Raw genomic sequence first — 22154 nt, forward strand, 5'->3', positions numbered from 1 at the left:
CACTTGAGACCTCTCTGTCCCCCTAAGTGATATTCTTTGGTCTTTGGTTTTATTTTGTTTGGGGGCCACACCCAGCAGTGTTCAGGACTCACTCCTGGCTCCGCACTCAGGGGACCACATGGGGTTACTGGTGGTCAAACCCAGGTTGGCCACATTGCACGGCAAACACTGGACCCACTGTACGTTCTATCTCTAGCACTGTTGCCCCCCTCCCCCCGCCTAGTCTTCTTGGTGGACCTAAATTGTAAAGAGAAAGTGATTTTTCCAGCAAGCCTGGTACAGATTCTCACCACAGTCATTGAAAGATCGTTAACCTGGTTTTGTAAAAGAAAATGGAACAGTAAATTGTTTTACTCAGATCTCTACACAGAATAGCCAGCTGTGCCAGGGTCTGTCTTCAGGGAGTCGGAGGCTGCCCTCCCCATTGCGAGTTAGTGTGGGACACCCCAGCTCTGAACCCCACAGTCTGTCCCTCTTGTGGGGTCCCACTCTACTCAGTAGCCATTTGTCCTTTTCCTCTGCTGCTCTCAGGTTTCTGAGTGAGCGCCCCTGGAAAAAGGCAGAGGCAGGGCTGGGAATCCTCGGGCTGCTGCTCCAGCCAGAGGTAAACTGTTGACAGTAGCTAATTAGTCACATAGTTGTCTGCTCGGGAGACAGGAGGACAAGCAGTCTCAGCATCCCACCCAGAAACCCCGACGCAGAAGTCAGGACCCTAGTGCATTCCTCACAGCTTCCTTTAATTAAACTCCCTGGGCGCAGTGACCAGGCCGCCAGGCAGGGACCCTCTGAGCCCCAGCCGCTGGTTATTTCCAGAAAGGCACCCTTCTGGGGACGCAGGAAGGTGGAGGGATGACAAAGGAATTTTTCCCTTGAAGGATTTTCATGTTCCTGTCAGGAGACCAGTGTGATAGCTGTTTCTCGGGCTGGAACAAGATTGAGTTAGGGATAAACAGGGAAATGGTCCACAATTTCATCATCTCCAGCTCAGATGTCTGGTTAAGGTGCATCTTGCATGTGGCCAGTTTTGCTTGGTTCAATCTCTGATGCCACATATTGTCTCCTGAGCACTGCCTAAAGTGAACCCTGAGCACTGAGCTGGGAGTTAGTCTTGGATATGGTCTGTTCTCTCCCAGGCCCCCCACCATTGTACCCCTCATGACTATTTCTGTGAGGGTTTTGCTTCCTTTTGTGGCATCCCTAACCTGCTTTAAGTTTCTTGTGGGTTTGGGATTGTGACTGAGTTCTGTCTATTCCGTTCTTCATGTTTCTTTGTTTTTATTAGTAGATGTCATCAACGTACCATGACCCCTTAACTGGAGGGGAAAAAAAGCCTCCTGACAGACACCCATTTTTTTCGCTAATACATAATGCAAATGATTATAAGGAAAAGAAGAACATAAGTTACCAGTGCCTGAATTTCAGGACCCAAGCATACCAAGATTAGACATGTACTGAGTTTGTGTGAGTATAAGGGGAGAGAGAGAAGGAGAATGAGACAATTTACTTTCCCAGGTAAATCAGAAGGGACTTTTTCCTCTATTTAATTGCAGCAACAGTTGCTTTTGTCCCAGTATTTGTGGTCTTAATTCAGTTCTTTCTTTTCAGGGATACGAGGGTTCTCTTATAAAGCTTACATCTAAGCAGGTAAGAATTTGAAGCCTGTGTTTAAATGATTTTCTACAATGAGTTTGAATCTATTTTCTTAAGGCATCTTCCTAGGGTGGATGACACCTTTTATTTTTTAAATATAACCATTAAGGTTCGATTTTGTTGCTCCTTTCGAGGAGGGTGAATTGAGTTAGGGATAAACAGAAAATGGTCCATATAATTTCATCATCCCCAGCTCATATGTCTGGGACTACCTCTTAACCCCTCTCCCCACTCCACCGCAATACACACACACACACACACACACACACACACACAACCCCTCTCCCCACTCCACCGCAATACACACACACACACACACACACACAACCCCTCTCCCCACTCCACCGCAATACACACACACACACACACACACACACACACACACCCCACCACCACCACCACCACCACCACCACCACCACCACCACCACCACCACCACTCCCCGCCCACAGCCCCTGAAGGAGAGCGAAGTACTCCTTTTATCAGAGTTACATTGGAGTCTATATATTTAAAACTAAATGGCTGTGATTGGCTTTTATTCCCTGTTCTTGGTGTTTAGGAATAAGGTTAAACAGGAACATTTTTAAAGTCAGTAGAAATACTTCATAGTAAATGGGGCTCTCTTTCCAACCCCTGCTACCCATGGCAGAGTCCCAGGTCTTGGATGGAGTTGTCATAGATGCTTCTCCTAGTTCTTGCAAGTTTCTTGAAAATGTTGAGCCATGGCCCTTTTTATTCCTGTGCTGAGCACTGAGTGTCTCCACCTCTCACTCAGATTGTGCCTCTCTAAGTGAAATAAAGGCCTGGGCTGGGAGTACCTGCCTGGACTGAGAGATGGAGTTTAAAAAGTTCTGTTTACATTAATGCAATGTGTTTGACTAGCCCAATGACACAGAACTTCTCAGAGGGTGTGACAGCCAGTGGTGCTCAGGGATTGCTCGGTGGATCTCTGGCTCACCTGTATGCAGAGCTAGCTTTGAGTTCTCCTTCTGGGTCAGGACTTTTTTTTTTTTTTTTTTTTGGGTCACACCTTGCAATGCACAGGGGCCACTCCTGGCTGTGCACTCAAGAATTACCCCTGGCGGTGCTCAGGGGACCATATGGGATGCTGGGAATCGAACCTGGGTTGGCCGCATGCAAGGCAAACGCCCTACCCGCTGTGCTATCGCTCCAGCCCCTGGGTCAGGACTTTCAAAGGCATCCTCTGGGGCTTGAGGTGGAGATGTTTTTATGACTTTCGTCACACTGGGAAAAGAGGACTGGGGTTTGCCACTGTGTCATTGTGTTCCTTTTTCTCCCCCTGCCTGTGATCTGAGTTCTTCCATCTGATGTGAGTCTTGTATCCCCTGGTTATTTGCTTGTTTTCTTCACATTTCTTTTTCTTTCCTCAGCCTGTAGGTTTTGTCAGTTTTGACAGTCGCTCAGAAGCAGAAGCTGCAAAGAATGCTTTGAATGTAAGTACTAAGGATGTGGTTTTGGGGGGTTTCCTTGTGAGCTGTGGGAAGGGGAGAACTGCTTCGGACAGGAAATCCAGTGGAACAGCGGTGTTCATTGCTGTGAGGGAGGGACTGGTTAGTTTAGACCTCCAGAAGCTTTTCCCCCAGAATTGTGGTCAAACGGTGAAACCTCTACACAACATTTGCTTGTCTGTGTCTCAGTATCTAATCCTCTGAGTACCTGAGGTGTGGCCCTACTGTAAATCACCCAGCACCGCTTAGTGGCTGTCAGTGGCTACGCAGAAAGCAAGAATTGATCTAGTCTTGCCTTTCCTGATTTCATGAGGTGTTTTTGGCTTTAATTTGTTTCAATCAGTGATGTGAAAAACAAACAGGTCGTAGACTTTATCCTGGTTTAATTCTGGTTTTGTTTTTGTCCTGGTGTCACCCTCAGCACTACTGGGGCCACGCCTGGATCTCCGCTCAGCCGTTCTTGGTGGTGTGGTGTCTTAGGTGATCTAGGTGACCTAGGGGATCATTCATAAATGGTCCGAGGGATTTTCCTATGGTTAGCTGGGGGCAGAGGAAGGCCTTTACTCCTGTACTGTGTCTCTGGCCCAACTTTGATGAAAAACTCAAGTTTAAGATTCTCCCAAATGAAGTTCTACATTGCAAAGTTTGAATAAAGGTGCCTATATTTGGTTTGTAGGTGCACAGCACATATATATGCACACTTAAATGTAGGGGGTGACCACACCCAGTAGTACTTAGGGCTTATTTCTGGCAGTATTGTGGAACCACATATAGTGGCTTAACCTGTGCTATCTCTCTAGCCCATATGTATTTTTACCAACATTACATTAGTAGAAATTTCCCCCCGCTGGTATGGTGAAGAATAAAGCATCCTACTGGAACCAGATGAGAGAAGGTAGAATAAGAATTTATTAATTTTTGTTTCTTTGTTTTCTGTTTGGGGTCCACACCTGGTGGTGCTCAGGGGTTATTCCTGGCTCTGCACTCAGAAATCACTCCTGAGGCTGGAGTGATAGCACAGCGGGTAGGGCCTTTGCCTTGCACACGGCTGACCTGGGTTCCCATATGGTCCCCTGCGCACCGCCAGGAGTAATTCCTGAGTGCAGAGCCAGGAGTAAGTTACCCTTATGCATCACCAGGTGTGACCCAAAAAGGGAAAAGAAAAAAGAAATCACTTCTGGTGATGCTCAGGATGCCTGTGATTGAACCAGGTTGGCCACATGGCCATTTCATTGTCATTTTATGGGCCTCTGTGATCATAGACACAGGTTGACCCCTGTGTTGCTGTGGAAGTTACAGATCAGATTCCCCTGTCCCTGCAACTCCTCTGTGTCTGATTGTTAATGCAGACTCTGATTGTGTCATTGTGATACATCTTTTTTTTTTAAGTGAGGGTGTGTCAGAGGTGCTTCTGGTGATGTTCAGGGGTGCCTGGTGTGGGGGCTTGTGTGCTTCACTCAGCCTCCTGAGCTATCTTCTTGAATCTTGAAAGAGCTTTAGTCTTTGGGAGGGGAGAAGGGTGTGCTCTCTACAGAAATGGTTTGTAGGCTTACAGTTTATTTTGTGAGAAAAGAGTAGTTATTCTGCCAGATCATTTATCATACAAAACATAAGCCAGTCACTTGCTCTGCACCAGTGGTATACAAGGACCTCAGTGTATAATTGAATATTTCAAATATGCGCATCATCTAATTGACCACTTTAATGTAAAACTGTTTTATGATTTTGGGATGACATGGGTCCAACCAGAATATACTCAGGATAACTTTCAATCTTGAAACCCATTGGTTTCTTTCTAGACTTTGTTGTCTTTCTTTTTAACTAGGGGCCTACCTTCTTTGTAAATGCACAAGTGGTTCTGTCTGTAGGTGACATTAGATGAAGTTTCTCCGTATTCTTTCCATTGTTCCTATAAAGGAAGATAGAGCAGCAAAGCTTCTGTTCCTATAAAGGAAGATAGAGCAGCAAAGCTTCTGTTCCTATAAAGGAAGATAGAGCAGCAAAGCTTCTGTACAGAATGGCCATGTTCTCTGTTCTGTCACGTTACCTCTGCTGTTCTCTAAAGATGGTACTGAGCTGCTGCTTGAAGACCTGGGTGTACTGTGACGTTTCTCCATGAGACAGCCTTCCCTTATGGGCTAGCTCTGTGGTGGTGGTGGTAGTTTAAACTGTCTCCTTGCTTGACCACGTGGGGTATAGCAAACATAAGTTCTATGTTTTTAGGTGCTAGAGTGTTGTCTTTGCATGGGGTTGAGTCATAATGGAGCTGTTTAAACCCTTGTCTCTGCTCCCTGGTCCAGGATGTTTATGCATTTCACGTCCTGATGTCTGGTTTTAGGTTCTTCTTATTGTACTCACCTCTTTTCACTGGCACAGGTCTCCTTTAGCCTCCTCCCTTAACCATTAATGTTTTGTGCTTTTCACAGATTTATGACTTGGGAAGAGCCCTTTACCAACCAAGTCTCAGTTCTGTTTAAGAACACGTTCGTTCTGTCACCACAGCATTAACTCTTACTATTCACCTGTGGGGTATAGAACTGGAGCCCTCTTGTGAGTGTGGGGCATTTTGTTCAGCTCCTGGTTTATCTTTTTCAATATTGTGAACATACATTCTTATACCGGAGGTCTCCGCACCTTGGTGATTGTGCTTGTGTTGTCAGTTGCGAGCCTTTTACACGAAGGGAGAATGAATGGCTCCGGTTAAGAGAGCTGTAACTTGTAGGCCTTCTTGTAGGACTTCTTATAAAGTCCTGGATACTTTATACAACATTTTTGTTAGTCCATGGAATCTGAACTGCATTTTTCCAGTGGTAAAGACAATTCGTGTCCAAGACAAATGGCCTCAACAAAGCTTGGTATGTGGCTGTGGAGCATGCCTGCTCCTTTCTGTGGAGAAAACGGGTCCCTTTAGGATGATGTACGAAACTGACATGTCTTTTCTCTCTGACCCAGCAGATGATGCTCTTTTCAGTAATCTATCCTAATCAGCATAGTGCCCATAACCATTACAGTGCCCATAACCATTACAAAACTTTCTCATGTATGTCTAGACTAAGTTCTTTTAAAAGCTTTAGCTCACATTCATTTGGGGGAAAATTCCATGTTGTAATGTGTTTGTTTTATTCCACTATTGAGAAACTTAAACCTCAATCCATGAAGACCCTCTGTATTTTAGTGTAGTGTCATAAACTAATTCTTCATGATTGGATGTTTTTCATGTTACTTTAATGTGGTTATTCTCTGGTCCAGTTGTTAGTATTAATAGTCTTTACTCAAAATGACTGATTTGTAAAATCCGTTTATTTCCCTTCAGTTTTGGATTATGCTTTAGTCAATTTGATAACTTTATGGGAAAAACATGCCTGGATTCAGTTTAGTGGTAACACTGAATTTTTATCAGGTGGTTACTCAAGTCTTTTAAAGTCAGTGCAGTATATTTTGTTTTTATAGCAAAACTCCCAAATTAATCTGAAAATAACCCAAACCCAGACTTTTCCTGCAGGTTATCTGTGGTCTCATTAATCTACACGATAAGAAACATTATTTATTCTTTAACCTGACCTATCTGTTATCCTTCACACACATTTATAATTTTTGTACCGGCATTTTTTCCATTTTCTAAGCTAATGGAAGGGGGAGCTGATAATCCTAACTACCCAATTATTTTTAAAGATTCATTTATAATTTTGGCATGTAAGTCAAAGCACCCAATGATACTGAACTTTGACTTGGTCTAACTGAAAATTTGATCTGTGGAAATTTTAAGAGAAGTATGGGATAGATCTAAAAGTAACTTTAGCCCTGTAGCAGACACAGGTGGGAAAACGGGACTTTGACTACCAATTGCTATGGTTGCAAAACTGCCATATTGTTTAGCTGCAATTCTAATTTTTATTGTTGATGTTTTTATTGTTTTCTTGGAGGAGACCACACCTGGTGATATTCAGGACTTACTCCTGGGTCTGTGCTCAAAGATCACTCCTGATGGGGCGCAGGGGACTGACTATATGTGATGCCGGAGCTCAAACCTGAGTCAGATGCACGGGAAGCAAATGCCCTACCTGCTGTAAGGTCGCTCTGCCCCTGAAACCTTATTTTAATGAGTAAGAATTGTTTCCAGTGAGCAGTTGAAATCAGTAGGTTCCTCATGGCCCTGCCTTGGTTTGGTTCCCTACTTGTGCTTTGGGGACTGCACACTTTAAATGTACTTTAAGATGTTGTGTGTGGATGACACCTAAGCATGTGTGCCTCCCTTGTGTGTTACTCCTTCTCTCCTAACTTCAAACTGTTGTTGTTTTTAAATTAGGAGGGAAGATTTTATCATAAACTCTATTATAAATTATGTCAGAATTAGAGAACTTGGATGTAATTAAACTATTTTCATCACTGCAAATTGCTTTTACAAATCAATATTACTTGAGGTAGCACAGTAATTTGCTCATTCATTTGAATTGGGCTTATTAGATGTTTTCTCCTTATGTTCCCAGATTTACAGGTATATAAATTAGATAGACTGGGGGCAGGAGAGAGAGTCCAGGGGTGTACGGGACTTGGCTTGCAAGTGGCCGACTGAATTCTATCCCCCGTATCCTGTGTGATCCCCTGAGCACTGCCAGCATGCCAGATGTTGGCCAAAACTGTAATAATATTAGTAAGTTAAACATTAGAAATTGGGTATTTGGGGCTGGAGTGCTAGTACAGTGGGTAGGACGTTGGCCTTGCACAGGGCCAACCTGTGTTTGATCCCCAGCATTCCATATGGCCCCCGAGCACTGCCTGGAGTGATTCCTGAGTGCAGAACCAGGAGTAACCCCTGTGCATTGCTGGGTGTGATCCCAAAAAACTCACACAAAAAAAATTGGGGATGTACAGCAAACATTTACTGATTTAATTTCTGTCCATATATTTCACTCATTGACAGTACACAGTTTAGTGCTTCTTTATATCTGCCATGTTATTTTGTGATAAAAATTTTCATTTTAATTATTATTTGGGGGGAGCATACCATTTGGTGCTCAGAGTCTGCTCCTGACTTTGTGCTCAGGAGAAATCCCTGGTGGTGGTCTGGGATCAAGTGTTTTATATGGTAGAATTAATTTTATTTTCCATATTGTGCACCCAACACTGTTTTAAGGTGATCTAATTCCAGGATCCCAAACATTCAACCAATAAATGTTTCCTTTCCCGATTCTCCTTCCTTCTCTAGCCCTTGGGAACATCTACTCTCTTTTCTGTCCTTTTGTTTGCATGCATTTTTTTTTTTCCTTTGTACGGGATTTACATTTGGGTATTAGTCCTGTGGACTATATAATTACAGCACCAGACACACTAATAAAACACTCCTTATATGATCCAATTTCATTTGATATTATTAGAGGCAATTAAAATCATTTGCATACATTAAATGCTAAAATGTGTGCCCTTTTATTTCTGCTACTTTATTAGAACATAGTATCTTCAAGATTTGTATGTGTTAAATAGCCTGTATTAAGCCCATTTATTTTATTTTTTTTTGTTGATGAATTATATATTTTTTTAAATAAATTTATTTATTTTTAATTAATGAATCACCATGAGGGTACAGTTACGGATTTATACACATCTGTGCTTATGCTTCCCCCATACAAAATTCGGGAACCCATCCCTTCACCAGTGCCCATATTCCACCACCAGTAAACTCAGCATCCCTCCCATCCTCCCCAATCCCATCTCCCCCCCACCCCACCCTGTCACTGTGGCAGGGCATTCCCTTCTGTTCTCTCCCTCTAATTAGCTATTGTGGTTTGCAATAAAGGTGTTGAATGGCCACTGTGAAAGCCCATTTATTTTTTTATGGCTGATTTAATAATTTGAATATATATCTAGATATCACATTTTGTTTATTCAGTTCCCTATTGATGGATGCACCTGAGTTAATTCCTCTTACTGTCTGTTGTGAGTTAGACTTTGCATTGTTGTTTAAGTGTATCTCTTTGATTCCCTGGTTTTAATTCCTTTGGGCATATATCTAGGAGTGGAATTGCTTAGTCACATTATAATATTTTTAGTATTTTGAGGATCTTCAAAATTGTTTCATAATAGTTGTTTTATTTTATACTCCACCAGCAATATAGAGGGTTCAAATTTCTCTATATTCTTATTGGTGCCTTATTTTCCAAATTATAACCATCCTGGAAGATGAGAAGTTATCACAGGGTTCTTAGTACATATATTTGGAGTTATTTCAAGTAGCAGATTTTAGAATCCCATTTTAAAATGCTGATTGTTTTAAAAGGGATTTATTAACTATTTCTTTTATGTCATGACAAGTATAACTTTGCCCCTCAGTCTAACTGTTAATGATGGCAGGAGGAAATTCCACCCTTCAGTGACTCATAAGATCCATAAGACTTAAGCTTTGTATTCTTTATGTACAGCATGTAAGACATGAAGGAGAAAATTTTTCTTTAAGTGTAATTAAACTTTGGGAAAAGGAGATGAAATAATACGGTTTTGATGATAAACCTGGTCACCATCCAGATTTCTTGTACCAATGAGCCATGTAATAAATGGGAAAAAAATGAAGATACACAGTACCAGATATTTTGTGATTATTAAAGTTGACAATGGAAGTAGTAAAAAAAAAAACTTAGATTTTATTTGTTCCAAAAGAATGTTGAAAAGATACCTGGTAATTATAAAATCAGCTGATAGAATCTGGAAAACTAGTCAGGTCATTTCTACCTCCATACATTCCTGGCATCAAAATATCAATAATTATTTGTATCAGCGATTCCAGCCTCTGCATAATTTCACTTTTGTTGAAGTGTCTGAGCCTTTCAGATGTGTGCGTGTGTGTGTGTGTGTGTGTGTGTGTGTGTGTGTGTGTGTGTGTGTGTGTGTGTGTGTGTTAAAACTGCTTGGCGTATATTTCTATACTTGCATTGTTCCTCATTGGTGAAATGGAGTATTACTTCTACAAGTGTTGAAGGAAAATCACCAAGCAAAAATGCTTGCAAATGCTCTACATGCAACCGTGAAATACTGCTACAGACTCTGAGTGCAGAAGGACACCAGGGCCATCAAGATAGGCGCGGGCTACCTCAGGACATTTGGGCTCTGGGCTTGTAGAAATCTGGATGGCAGTCTTCGTTTCCTGTGTCACAGGTTTTCCTGTCAGCTTGTGCAAGTTAGGACTTTTGATCTTGTTATTTGTACAACTTGTATGTTAGGTGAATTATTTCCACTAAATAAGATTTTTCACAAATGCAAGTTTCCAGATGGTCTGTCTCAACTCCCCCTCACTCAGCAGGCACCGTGTCAATATGTTTTTTATCAGTTTTAAATTTTTCTCCTTAAGTTTCTCTTGCTTTTGCTCAGTGTGGTTGAAGAGGCCCAATTGGTGTGATCCCAGCTGGAACTTTTGGATGGGAATTATCTCGGGTTGCCAGATGAGATCATGATTCCTATCTGGTGCTTATTTGCTTGATCTGTCTATACGTGCGTATTCTCCACTTGCAGAGCTTAAAGGTGGTCTTCTGATGTCATTAGTGTGGGGACTCTTGTGTGCTCATCGAGAGCCTTCATGGTGCTGACAGGCTTCAGACTCTTAGTTTCTCTTTTTCCCAGCAGTAGCATTCAGCTTCAGGTCAGACAGCTCAGTCCAGCTCCCTTCCTCCTTCCATAAACTTCAGCACCAAAAGTGACTCAGAACCCAGAATCACGGAAGGAGGGAGGGAAGGAGGGAGGGAGAGAAGTTGTAGAGAGGGAGGGAGCAAAAGAGGGAGGGAGGGAGAGAAGGTGGAGGGAGGGAGAGAGGGGAGAGAGGGGCGGGTGGGCGGGAAGGAAAATAGCTCACAAATTGTAGGTTTTAGAGTTTATAAAGTTTTCCTGGTAAATTTTTCCATGCTCTGCTCTCCATATGACCTGGCGCTTTGTCATCCACCCCCACCTCTCCTTGCTCTTGCCAATACCCAAGGTTGCACACATCTGGCTTGATTGAGGCTTCCCAGACACTTCAGTTTCCACACTTGTCTGGGGTCTTCCAAGAGAGCCCACTCTTGGGTGCCTCGGTTCAGAAACGGCAGGGCTGCTCGGATTTGACTCTGAGCCCCATGCTGACATGGCAGACGCGCTTCCCCTGAGTCAGACCCCTGAGCCCACACTTCAAATTATTTCAGGTTTGCCCTCGTGTGGTTCAGCCCTTCATTGAAAAGTTGCTCTCAACACATTTGTTAAGATAGAATGTGTGAGGACTTTAAAATTCTTGAATTCTTTGACTGAAGAAATGTTTGTTTTAAATCTATTCAACACGTGTGTGGAAACTGGGAAAAAGAAAGAAGAAAAGCCTGCCACTAAGTAAAATAAATTCTAAGCTCAAGGCAAGATGACCAGGACCTTCAGTGTGGTGCAGGACCCAGGCTCTCACAGAGGTGTGTGGGGCGCAGGTAGCCGGAGTCTCCGCTTAGCCCTGCGTCAGCTGAGAAGCTTGTGAAAGGGCCTCCATTTGGCAGTGGGGCCTGTTTGGAGGGCTGCTTCTTCAAGCTTATCTCCACTCCCCTGTGAAAATGCTATCTCATTTTGACCTTGCCCTTCCTCCAGGTTCTTAGGTATTTCAGCAATGCTGAGAATCTGCTTCCCTATCTAGTCAGTGTAAGTAGAAGATAGCCCTGTGGCATGCCCTGAGCTCTTCGCTGTAGGGCTGCTTTTTTGAGGAAGCCACAGTGGCTGGTCACTCTGGACCTTGGCACCTCAGATCCCTCATTGTCTGTTGCTGGAGTCGCTCTTAATTTTTCATGAATGAATATACGAAAGATTCTGGTCTCATGTTTTCTGATTGCCTGGATTTAGCGTTGGCGCCCTCATAAAACTGAAACCCTTGTCTTACTGTGTCGTAAAGCCCAGAGGAGTGAGGGCTGGACCTAAGGCTCTTTCATGTAGAATAAGGTACATTGACCTGTTAAAGACCTGTCAATGTACCTTTACTCTGTGTGAAAGAACCTACATAAGTTATTGTGCTCTATTTCTTTGTACGTATATACAGTTTTAGGTACTCATTAGAGTAAATTGCAAGTATTTCTTGCTATTCTTAACAGATATTTAATTATTAAATGGAAGCACTGAAAGACTTAAGTGATAGAATGAAATAATCAAGGATATTTTTCTGTGTATAAATGCTTCTAAAACATGAGAAAATGTGACTATTACTGCATCGTTAATGTGGAAATAAGAATAAGAAAACAATTTTGATGAATAATATCAGCATTATAGGATTTTTATAATACAGGATTTTTATAATTAAATTTGTTTAATTTTTAGAAAAAGAAACTAGACTTTTCATTTTCTTTTTGGGTCACACCTTGCATTGCCCAGGGGTTACTCCTGGCTGTGCTCAGAGGACCGTATGGAATGCCAGGGATTGAACCCGGATCAGCCGCGTTCAAGGCAAACGCCCTACCCGTTGTGCTATCACTCCAGCCCCTAGACTATTTTCAAGACGAAAATTTCTCTTCTAAAAATGAAGTAAATAGTTTCATTTTGAGAATGTTTTGAAAACCTAAGTAGTGCTTGAGTAACTTGGACATTATGTAAAAAGATACGTTTTTTTTGTTTGCTTGCTTGCTTGCTAGCCTGTGTATGGCAAGTTAATTTTAAAGATTTGTGTTCTAGAATTTAAAAATAAGAATCATTTTCACAGAAAATAGTTGAGTAGAAAATTCTTACTGTTTACCTCTGGATTTACTTGAATCATGTGAATCTGTATTTGTTTTTTGTTTGCCTTACATAAAACATCACTCAAAGAAATTGAATGAATAAATACACAGAACTTAAAGAGTAAACTTGGAAACATAATGGGAAATGAAAGTAAGTTTTGATGGAAAAGAATTCATGTCATGTTCTCAGGCAGAAAGTTTATAGTAAAGGAGCAAAAACCAGTAAAATATGAAAACGTTGCTACACTTTCAGAAGCACGAATAAAAATAGGGATTCACACAGTTTTACAGTATAATTTTTTATTTGGCTTTGGCATTCATTTAGCAGGCCAATATAATGTTCAAATAAAGGAACATTGAACAGAAGACAAAAGATTATTCAAGGTTACAGGTCTTAATACACCCCAGTGAAAAAAGCAAACAAGTGTATGAAAGAGAAATCCGGCTGCTTACACATTGTAGAATGCTGAATAAATGAGTGACCAAACATAGAGGGAAAATTTTTAGACTAATCTCAGGTCACTATTAGTAGGACAGTGTTGATTTTCCAACATTTCACTGTGTCTTCTTGGTTTATCCCTCACTTAAATCTGACAATAAAGATTCATACAAAGTGGATTTTAATGATAATAAAAAGGTATTTGTTGTATTAGAGTAGTTAGTGGATTTGTATAGAAAGGTGTGTTATTGTGTTTTCTTCTCTGAAAATATGTAAGTCTTTAAATCGAGACTGAGGTGAGGTGGGAAAAGGTAAGTTTTAGTGACTGGTGACCCAGGTTCATCCCCTTCTTAGCCGATGGAATCAAGTTGTGAGGGCCGGGTTGCCCCGTTCATTTCCAGGTTGTACCACTCATTGATTTCCAGCTTTCTTGCCATTAATTTTCTGCTAGTGGGACCTATTTCAAAGGGTCAGAAGATTGAACCAAAGGAGATCGTTATTTTTTTAAAGCACTACTGTGATGAAGTGGTAGACATAATTGTTAAAAAATTCTGATGATTGTGTTGACTTTCCAAAAAGGCCTTGTTTTCATTTGTGGGATACGGGGGCCCACACCTGATGATGCTGTGAGCTGCTGGGACCTCTGACTGCAATGTGAAAACCATCCCTCTGGCCCTTTGAACCATCTCACCTTGCCCTTGTTTTTATTCCTTAAACCTTCCCCCTACAGACTTTTAAAAATAGCTGTGTACGCCCACATCCCAGTGGGTCCAGAGTACTTTGGAATATTGATTTCTCGCTAGTTAATGGTAAATTGATACATCAGCACTTCTTATAGCTTTTCAGGGAAAGTCACAGGGTTCTGGGTTCTCTCAAAGCTTCAAGATTCATGGCGGTACAAACAGTAGTCACCCACTCTTGTTGCTACCTCTCTGTCCATTCCCAATCCATTGAGTTCATTACAGATCCAAGACCTGCTACCCATCCATTCCTTAAATACTGGTGGATGGAAAAGCTTCTCTGGATGAACCATTTTGCAGATTCAGCATCAGCCTTGTTGGATCCCCACCTAGTGGCCTTGCAGGGATTGCTTGAAGGTGAGAGCCCTGTCAGTTCTTAGTGTTTGGCCTCTGTGGACTGCAGGAAGTACTTTGCAGTGAACTTCCGAAGATTAGACTTTGCTGTTCACATTCTTTTTTTGCTTAAGCCCCAAATTCTTCATTGGAACGAGCTTGCCGGGTACTTGATAGTCTGTGCGAGAGCTTCTTAAAAGCAGGTTTAGGGCACCGTTGCTCCCCACTTTTCTGGATTCTGTGGTTTTGCTATATTCATCAGAGGACAGATCTTCCCACATGTGGACCCTTTAACCTGTAGTGGCAGTGATACATGATCCTGGGTCTGAGTAGTCTCCATGCCTCTTATTTTATCCTCAGTAGAGGAGGGAGGGCTCTGTGTGTGTGTGTGTGTCTGTGTGTGTCTGTGTGTGTCTGTGTGTGTCTTTGTTGGAAAGATGTTTTGAATTTCATATATTTAGTCATAGCCTTTTCCTTTTGAAGAGTGGGCATTACCTTCTGCGGCTCAAAAAAAAAATCACTAACTGGGATCAGCGAGATAATCCAGGGGCTAATGTACTTGTGTAGCGTGGGGTTGGCCCCAGTTGGGTCCCAGGTACTGCACATGGCCTCTGGAGCTCTACCAGGATTGGCCCCTGAGTTCAGGTGCTATGGCCCCAAACTTCTCTCCCTCTGCCCCCCAGTCACTCACTAGGATGTGCCTGTTTCTGTCTTCTTTTTCTATCTAGCTCTCATTTTGAGTTTTAGGTCACACCCAGTAATGTGCAGGGGTAACTCCAGCTCTACACTCAGGAATGACTCCCGCCAGGGGACCATATGGGATGCCTGGGATAGAACCCAGATTGTCTGCATGAAAGGCAAATGCCCTGCCCTCTGTCCTCTTGCCCTGGCCCTTCTTGTATTTAATTTTCTTAGATGACCTGAATTTTGACGGGGTGTGCACAGTTGGTCTGCATGAACCCTAAGGTGGACAAGGGGGCATTTTGCTGAAAAGAGTAGGGGTAGAAGTGGACTTCAAATGGAACACTTTCTCAGTGGAACTAGAGACTGAGGCATCTGTCTTTTCAACTATGGAGGAGTTTGTTTATATATTAGCACTATTTTTCCTGTACTTCGGTATGTTTTTCCCCTTCTCCACCAGCCACTAATAAAGGCCAAAGGTAAACTTTGCAGTATGATCCCAAAGAGTATACAGGAAGTTAAGTTGTTCCTCAGACCCTAACCAGCACTTCAGATGAGGTTACAAAGGTGTGAAGTGCATTATATAAGTGATATTAGCCACCAAAATTATGTTCTGCTGATGGGTGTTGGCATGACAGCCATCAGACTCATGGGCTTACATGATTCAGATTGTTGGGGTGTTTGGTGGTGTGGCTCAGCGAGAGGGCGCATGCCTGATTACTGAGAGTCCCAGAGTTTGGTTCTTATCAGTACTTGCACCTCCCCCTTAAAAGTTTGACCACGTCACCCGGAGATCTTTTCAGGACTCCCAAATAGAACTAAGTGGACACTTGCATCTGCTGGTTTGGAGCTTCGTTGTGTGATGTGGTTTGAGTTATCTTCCCCTTTGCATGTAGCTGGTTTGAGCATCTTCTCCTTTGCATGTAAATGCGGCTATTCTCCCATTTCCTCCTGCAAAGGGGCTCCTTATGGGTATACTCATTGTGCCAGCAGTGAAACTAGGAGGATCACAGTGAGGAGTGCTGGCACTGCCAGCCCTGTTGGGCATTCTTTGTAAAAATTCCTTCATGTCTTTGTTCTGAACAGAGCAGTTGGCCCCTGTGTCCTTTCGAAGTGCTAGGGGTAGAATTGTTAAGGTTCAGCTTCCTGAATGACATCTGAGCATCTGCACTCTGCTAGTTCCTTTCCATGTAATATTGCCTATGTCGGAGCGTCACTGTAAAACATTGCTCTAATGTCATCAGCCAGGGCAAGGTGGAGATGCTGCTCTCAAGAACATCGCCAGCACCCAAGTGTTTAAATCATTTGTTTTGGGACAGTTTGATAACTTAGTGGCAAAAGTTCAAATACTCTTGCCCTCTCAGCCTTTTGGAAAATAAACTCTGTTTGACTTGGATTCTGTTGACATGTTAAGGATACAGTTTATAGCTTCTTCAAAGACCTTGTCATGGTTTTATAGTCATCCTATACAAAGTAGATTCTCCAGGGGCATGGTTATGTACACAGGGGGTGGCTGGGGAACAAAAATGGGATTTTAGTGGAGGCAAAAAACGCATTTAGCTGGATTGGAAGGTCATGTCAAACAGAGACTCGGAGATCTCCAAAGCACTTCCAAAGACCGGGTGGGTAGACCCGGTCTCTGCAGCTCCCAGCCCGTCCCCATGAACCACTCGCACTGGGGGAGCCAGCAGAAGTGGGTGAGAGTAGGCGGACCCACAGCATCTCGCTGCAAGGGAAGTGAAGTCAAGGAAAGAATTCCCTGAACTTACATAGAACCAGCTTAGATAGTCAGCAGTTCGGTTCTCCTGCTACTTCCTCCATTTGGGGAAATCTCAGAGCTCGTTATGACTCTCATCTTTGTCAAGTGGTAGGATTACCTTTCCAGAAAGTCCCCAAGGGAAAACCCCTTAGCTCCCCCCAAACCCCCAACTGCCCATGTTTAGGAGAAGTGGCCGGAGGGTGTATCAAACTGTTCTAACCACTGACTAGAAATAGCCCTCCTCTCCCTCATACACATAGCCAACCCTAGGAGCATGGATCCTTGATAGGAAACTGAGGTTCAGAAAGGGTTTTTGTTTGTTTTGCGTTTTGGCTTTTGGGGTCACATCCAGCAGTGCTCATCAGGGGTTACTCCTGGCTCTGCTCTCAGGAATTACTCCTGGCAGTGTTCAAGGGACCATGTGAGACGTCAGAGATTGTAGGCGCATCGGCCGCATGCAGTGCATTTTGCCCTCCAGGAAGGTTATTATAAACCAACACTGGCAGTGGAGACAGATTTGAATGTAGTTAAACAACACCCCCCCCCCCCAATTGTCACGATGAAAGCTTCTTGGGAGGGGGGGAATTCTGCCCCAAGTTGGCTGTGCTTCCTGAGTTGTTACCTCGTTTACAGTATCACCCTGTCGATGGTGGTGCCCGTGGAGAACCAACTCTCGCAGCAGTCTCCAATAGTGGAAGAAGGTCCACCATTAAGACCATTGCTATGTTAGTGTTCCCAAATTGGGCATAGTAGTCTCAGGTACAGGGGTGTGATGGGGCACGTTGTTCACTTAAAGAAGGTAGATTTGGGGCTGCAGGGATAATACAGTGGGTAGGGCATTTGCCTTGCACATGACCAACCCAGGGTCTATCTACCGCACCCTATATGCTCCCTCGAGCACCATCAGAAGTGATTCCTGAGCACAGAGCCAGGAGTAATCCCAGAGTATCACTTGGTATATCCCTGCTCCCCAGCAAAAGAAAGTAGGAGTTGGCTAGGTGTGATCCCTGAGCCAGGAGTAAGCCCGAGCACCTCAAAACAAAGAATGAAGGTAAATTCCAGGGGACATTTAGGGGTGGGTCCTCTCCTCCCTCCCCCACCAAAGGAGGAACTAGATTAAGCTTGCACATACTTCTGTCCTACTTGTTTTTCTAGTCTTGGGCCTCCTCTGAAACAAAGACTTGCTGGTTCTGTTGTGGAAGCCATACATTACCTACTTTGTAGATTTCTCTATAGGTGTTTGGCTTATATATGAGCCCAAGTGAATTTCGGTCTTAGTTTGTGTACCAAATAAACGTGAAGCCAAGGATGAATTGTATTTGGGGTACTAGCTAATCACTAGGAAACTGGTTAAAATCCTTTTATTCCAGATTCAGGATGGCCAGGAAGGTGTTATAATCGGTTTTTCCATCATGCCCAAGCTCGTATGTTGTATAGAAATCCAAGCCTGTTACAAAATATTCTCCGGAGAGAAATACAGACTTGAAGCCAAGGGGTTAAACCCCATTGGTTATCTAGATGTGAGATCCTTATTCCTTTTTCTCACCTAAGCTTTTGAGTGAGGATCATAACTTGTGTTTTATGGAATATCTGGTTTATGAATAAAATACTGATTTTCTCCACCAATAATTAAATGTCAGGAACAAGAAACTTACTGCTTTCTGGTGAGTGTAGGGCAAGACTCTGTACTGGGAGTCAGCCAGTGTCAACCTGAGTGCCATATACACCCACAGTGCCTTCAGGAGGGGGTCTCTCTTTTAAGGAATAATCTGTATTGCTCATGGAGAGGGATACACACATATTTCTCAAATGACTCTGCTTAGACAAGGAGGACAATGAGCCATAAACACGGTTATTCTTGGAAATCCAGGACAAACACTTTGAGGTGATTGGGTTAGAAAAGGTCCAGGGTGGAGCTGGTCTGATGATTTCTCTGCAGGCAGTGACCCAGCAGCCAGCCTGTTGGATTAACAACCCTGGGTTTTCTGCAAGTGGTGCCCATATTTAGTATGAAATGTGTGACACACAGTTTACATCTGATGGAGTCTTCTCACTGTTTGTTCCTTTTTGGAATCCTAGTCAACCTTCATTTCAGCAGGGGGAGGGGGAACCACAACTATGATAAGGAACAGCTACTTCCATTGTTACCTGTAAACAATGTAGTCTTTGTAAGCAAGAGCTCATATTGGGCACCTATGCAGCTCTCACAGGAACTGGAATTGTTGACTTTTAATTTTTAGGATTCACTAGGTTTAGGTGGATTTCTTGTTTTTTTTTTTTTTTTTTCAAGATTTTGATTTCACCTGTGTTGTAAAGACTTGCATTTTTAATACAACCATTCTTTTTCAGGAGTGGTGGTCTGTTCTTATTATTTTTTTTTACGAGGCTTATATTGTCTTTTATTTTATCTTTATGCTGTAAAATCATTATTTAATTAGTGGGCTCCAACCAAACAGTTGAGTGTACGTTCATGTCCTTTATTAACCCATAGAATTGCTAGCTTGTCTTTTGGCTTGTTGGAACAATCAATAGTAGACCATTTACCACAGTAATGCCTCAAGTGGCTGGCCTTAAAAACCCGGGTTCCTCTTTCATCCGAAGGGCATTCCTGCCGCCACCTTATACTGAATCCGCACAGTTTCAGTTTTTTGGTTGTTACTGGGTTTGGGCCACTTTAGCAGAGCTCAGGGCTAGTCCAGTCTCTGCTCTAGGATTGCTTCTGGGGATGCTTAGGGGGCTGTGTATGGTGCATACACAGTGTATGTGCATCACATACCCCGCTCTCTCCAGACTTAACCTTTCTCTTGGTGCTTGTTCTGGGCCTTGCTCTACAACTTCTCTCACAGTCTCAGGACACACACGAAAAGTGAACTCCTTTTGTGGGGTTTTTGTTTTTGAGCTGCATCCGGCTAGGCTCTGCAGTCAGGAATCCAGCTGGACTGTGGGGACCATATGGGGTGCCGGGGATCAAACCCCAGTCAGCTTTGTGCAAGCAGGCACTCTGCCCCTGACTCTCCAACCCCTCCTTTGTCTGTGGGCATCTGACAAGTGCTACATGTTGAAGTTGTTGGCCAGCAAAGATCAGGCTTTGCTGAACAGGAAAAATTCCTTATCCTGAAGCTTGACCTGGACATTGACTGTCCAGGAGTCTGTTTCAAGAGGGTTAGTCTTCCCTTCAAGGGTTTTCAGAAAAATCTGCATTCTGGCTCTGGTTCCACCTGAGTTGGGGGGGATGGAAGAGACAGGCTAGATAGGGGCAGGGTGCTGACCCGCCTATGATGGGGTGCACTCCCAGAACAGACATTCCTGCAGCCACCTCGATGCCCTGCTGCCTTCATTCATGGCCAGGTCCAAATTTCTGAATCTCCCTGGAGATGGGGTGGAGGGTGGGTGGGACTGGATGGGGGAGGTGTTGAGAAACACTACCCATGGGTGCTTGGGTGGAAAGTACTTAGATTGGGAGATCCTGGAAATAATCTGTACTGAGTTTTCCCGGTACAGGAGTTTTCCCGGTTTATGCAGATTAACCTCCTCCTACTAGCCACAGGGAAAGCTGACCCAAATTTCTGCTGGTCCTCTCCTTCTAGAATTTGACCAAGACATAGTTTTGTTTTAAAAAATATTTGGGCTGCTTTTCCTCCTCTGGAGACGCCCATGTGTTCTCCCCTCACATCTCTCCAAATTTCTTTTTTTTTTTTGCTTTTTGGGTCACAACCAGCAATGCACAGGGGTCACTCCTGGCTCATGCACTCAGGAATCACCCCTGGCGGTGCTCAGGGGACCATATGGGATGCTGGGATTTGAACCCGGGTCGGCCTCGTGCAAGGCAAACGCCCTACCCGCTGTGCTATCACTCCAGCCCCTCCAAATTTCTTTTAATAAAAATGATTTTGTTAGTCTAAAAAATAAAATGTCTGGTGCTGGAGAGAGAGTACAGGGTTCTGGAATGTGTGTTTTTCATGCTGGAAGTTTGGGTCTGGTGCCTTGATCCACTGCCAGGAGTGACAGCACCTCCCCCAAGCATAAACACCCCCCAAACACCACCAGGTATGACCCAGAAACAAAATGTTTAGTCATGACACGTTTTGCCTTAGATTATGACTTATTTATCATGATAGAAGATTTCTGCTTGGTTTTCAGAAATAGTATTGAGTTTTGGATCTTTGAAATTGTGATATTAATTTTTCCCCTCATTTTCTTTCCTCTAAACATGTGTATTTACCTGTATAACATGTAGCTCTTCCTTTAAATTCCCTCTCCTCTTGTATGTGAAGGAGCCCAGCTATGCCTTTGAAGCAGACCCACCAGATTTTGGTGTCTTGTCTTTGTCTCATTTTAAGTTGCTTGCTGAATATGGCAGCTATTTTCAGACCCTTGGGGAAAGTTTTGCATCTACCTGTCATGGCGTCTGTTGCTAATCTAATGGAGTAGTTCTTGTGCTGCCGGTGGAAGGAAGGACTGACAACACGCAGAATGAAATATGTTTTGGTCCCCTGAGACCTTAGACTGTCTTTAAAATACGTAACTTTGTCCTCTGGTTTAATGAAAATGACTTAATAATTTTCAGAAGACACCCCCCCCCCCTCTTTCTGACTTGTGCTTTGTGTGCTAAACGGTGAAAGTTTGTTCCTTGCACTTAATTCCCCTTGCATATGTTGAAATGTTTGTAATCCCAGGTCACTTCCAATGTACTCTTAAAAATAAGGTTTGTTTTCAACCCTCTTTTCTCAAGTATCTTAATATACATCAGCCTAGCAGGTCAGAGTGACAGTGTAGGGGTAAGGGTCCTGCCTTGCTGCTGGATCAGGTGTGTCTCAGAAATACCAAAATAAGATACATGACCTCATAGTGAAATGCTAATCAGAATCAACACGAGGTTTTGCTTCTAATCTACTGAGGATGGCTCAAATAAAGACAGGCAGTGACAAGTGTTGGAAAAGGGTAAAAACGCTGTTGGTGCAAATAAAATAGTAAGGAAGCAGTTTCTGTTTTGCTCTTTGAGAATTTAAGACATTTCATCTACACAGAAACATGTATACCAAGTTTTCATAGCATGGAAACTTGCTATGAAATAAACATAAGCCATGTTTATTTCCATAAACATGGAAATAACCCAGTGTCCAGCAGGTGGTAAAAAGATATTTTAAATGTAGTATAATCTGTACAATGAAATATTATTCAGCAACTAAAAATTACTGAAATACTGCCAAAGCTGTAATGTGGGTAAACCTTGAAGGTATTATCTTGGGTGAATAAAGAGGCAAATCCACAAAGACTAAAAATAGATGAGCTGGTTGCAGGGGAGTGGAGAGGAGAGAAAGTGACTGAGGAATGAAAGCACAGGAAACTTGAGTTTGGAGGGTGATGAAAATGCTTCTAAATTACATCCTGA

General features: G+C 43.0%; 1 protein-coding gene across 4 annotated transcripts in view; it reads left to right on the forward strand.

The window, feature by feature from the left end:
* The window catches only part of RBPMS (RNA binding protein, mRNA processing factor), a 166525-nt gene that overhangs the window by 86648 nt on the left and 57723 nt on the right, over nucleotides 1–22154 (forward strand). For all 4 annotated transcript variants that reach the window (XM_055124001.1, XM_055124000.1, XM_004606879.2 and 1 more), the window contains exons 3-4: nucleotides 1606–1644; nucleotides 3041–3103. In XM_055124001.1, coding sequence (XP_054979976.1) covers nucleotides 1606–1644; nucleotides 3041–3103 — 102 coding nt within the window. The remainder of the gene's footprint in view (nucleotides 1–1605; nucleotides 1645–3040; nucleotides 3104–22154) is intronic.

This window comes from Sorex araneus, chromosome 1, assembly GCF_027595985.1.
Source record: "Sorex araneus isolate mSorAra2 chromosome 1, mSorAra2.pri, whole genome shotgun sequence".
Taxonomy (NCBI): Eukaryota; Metazoa; Chordata; class Mammalia; order Eulipotyphla; family Soricidae; genus Sorex; species Sorex araneus.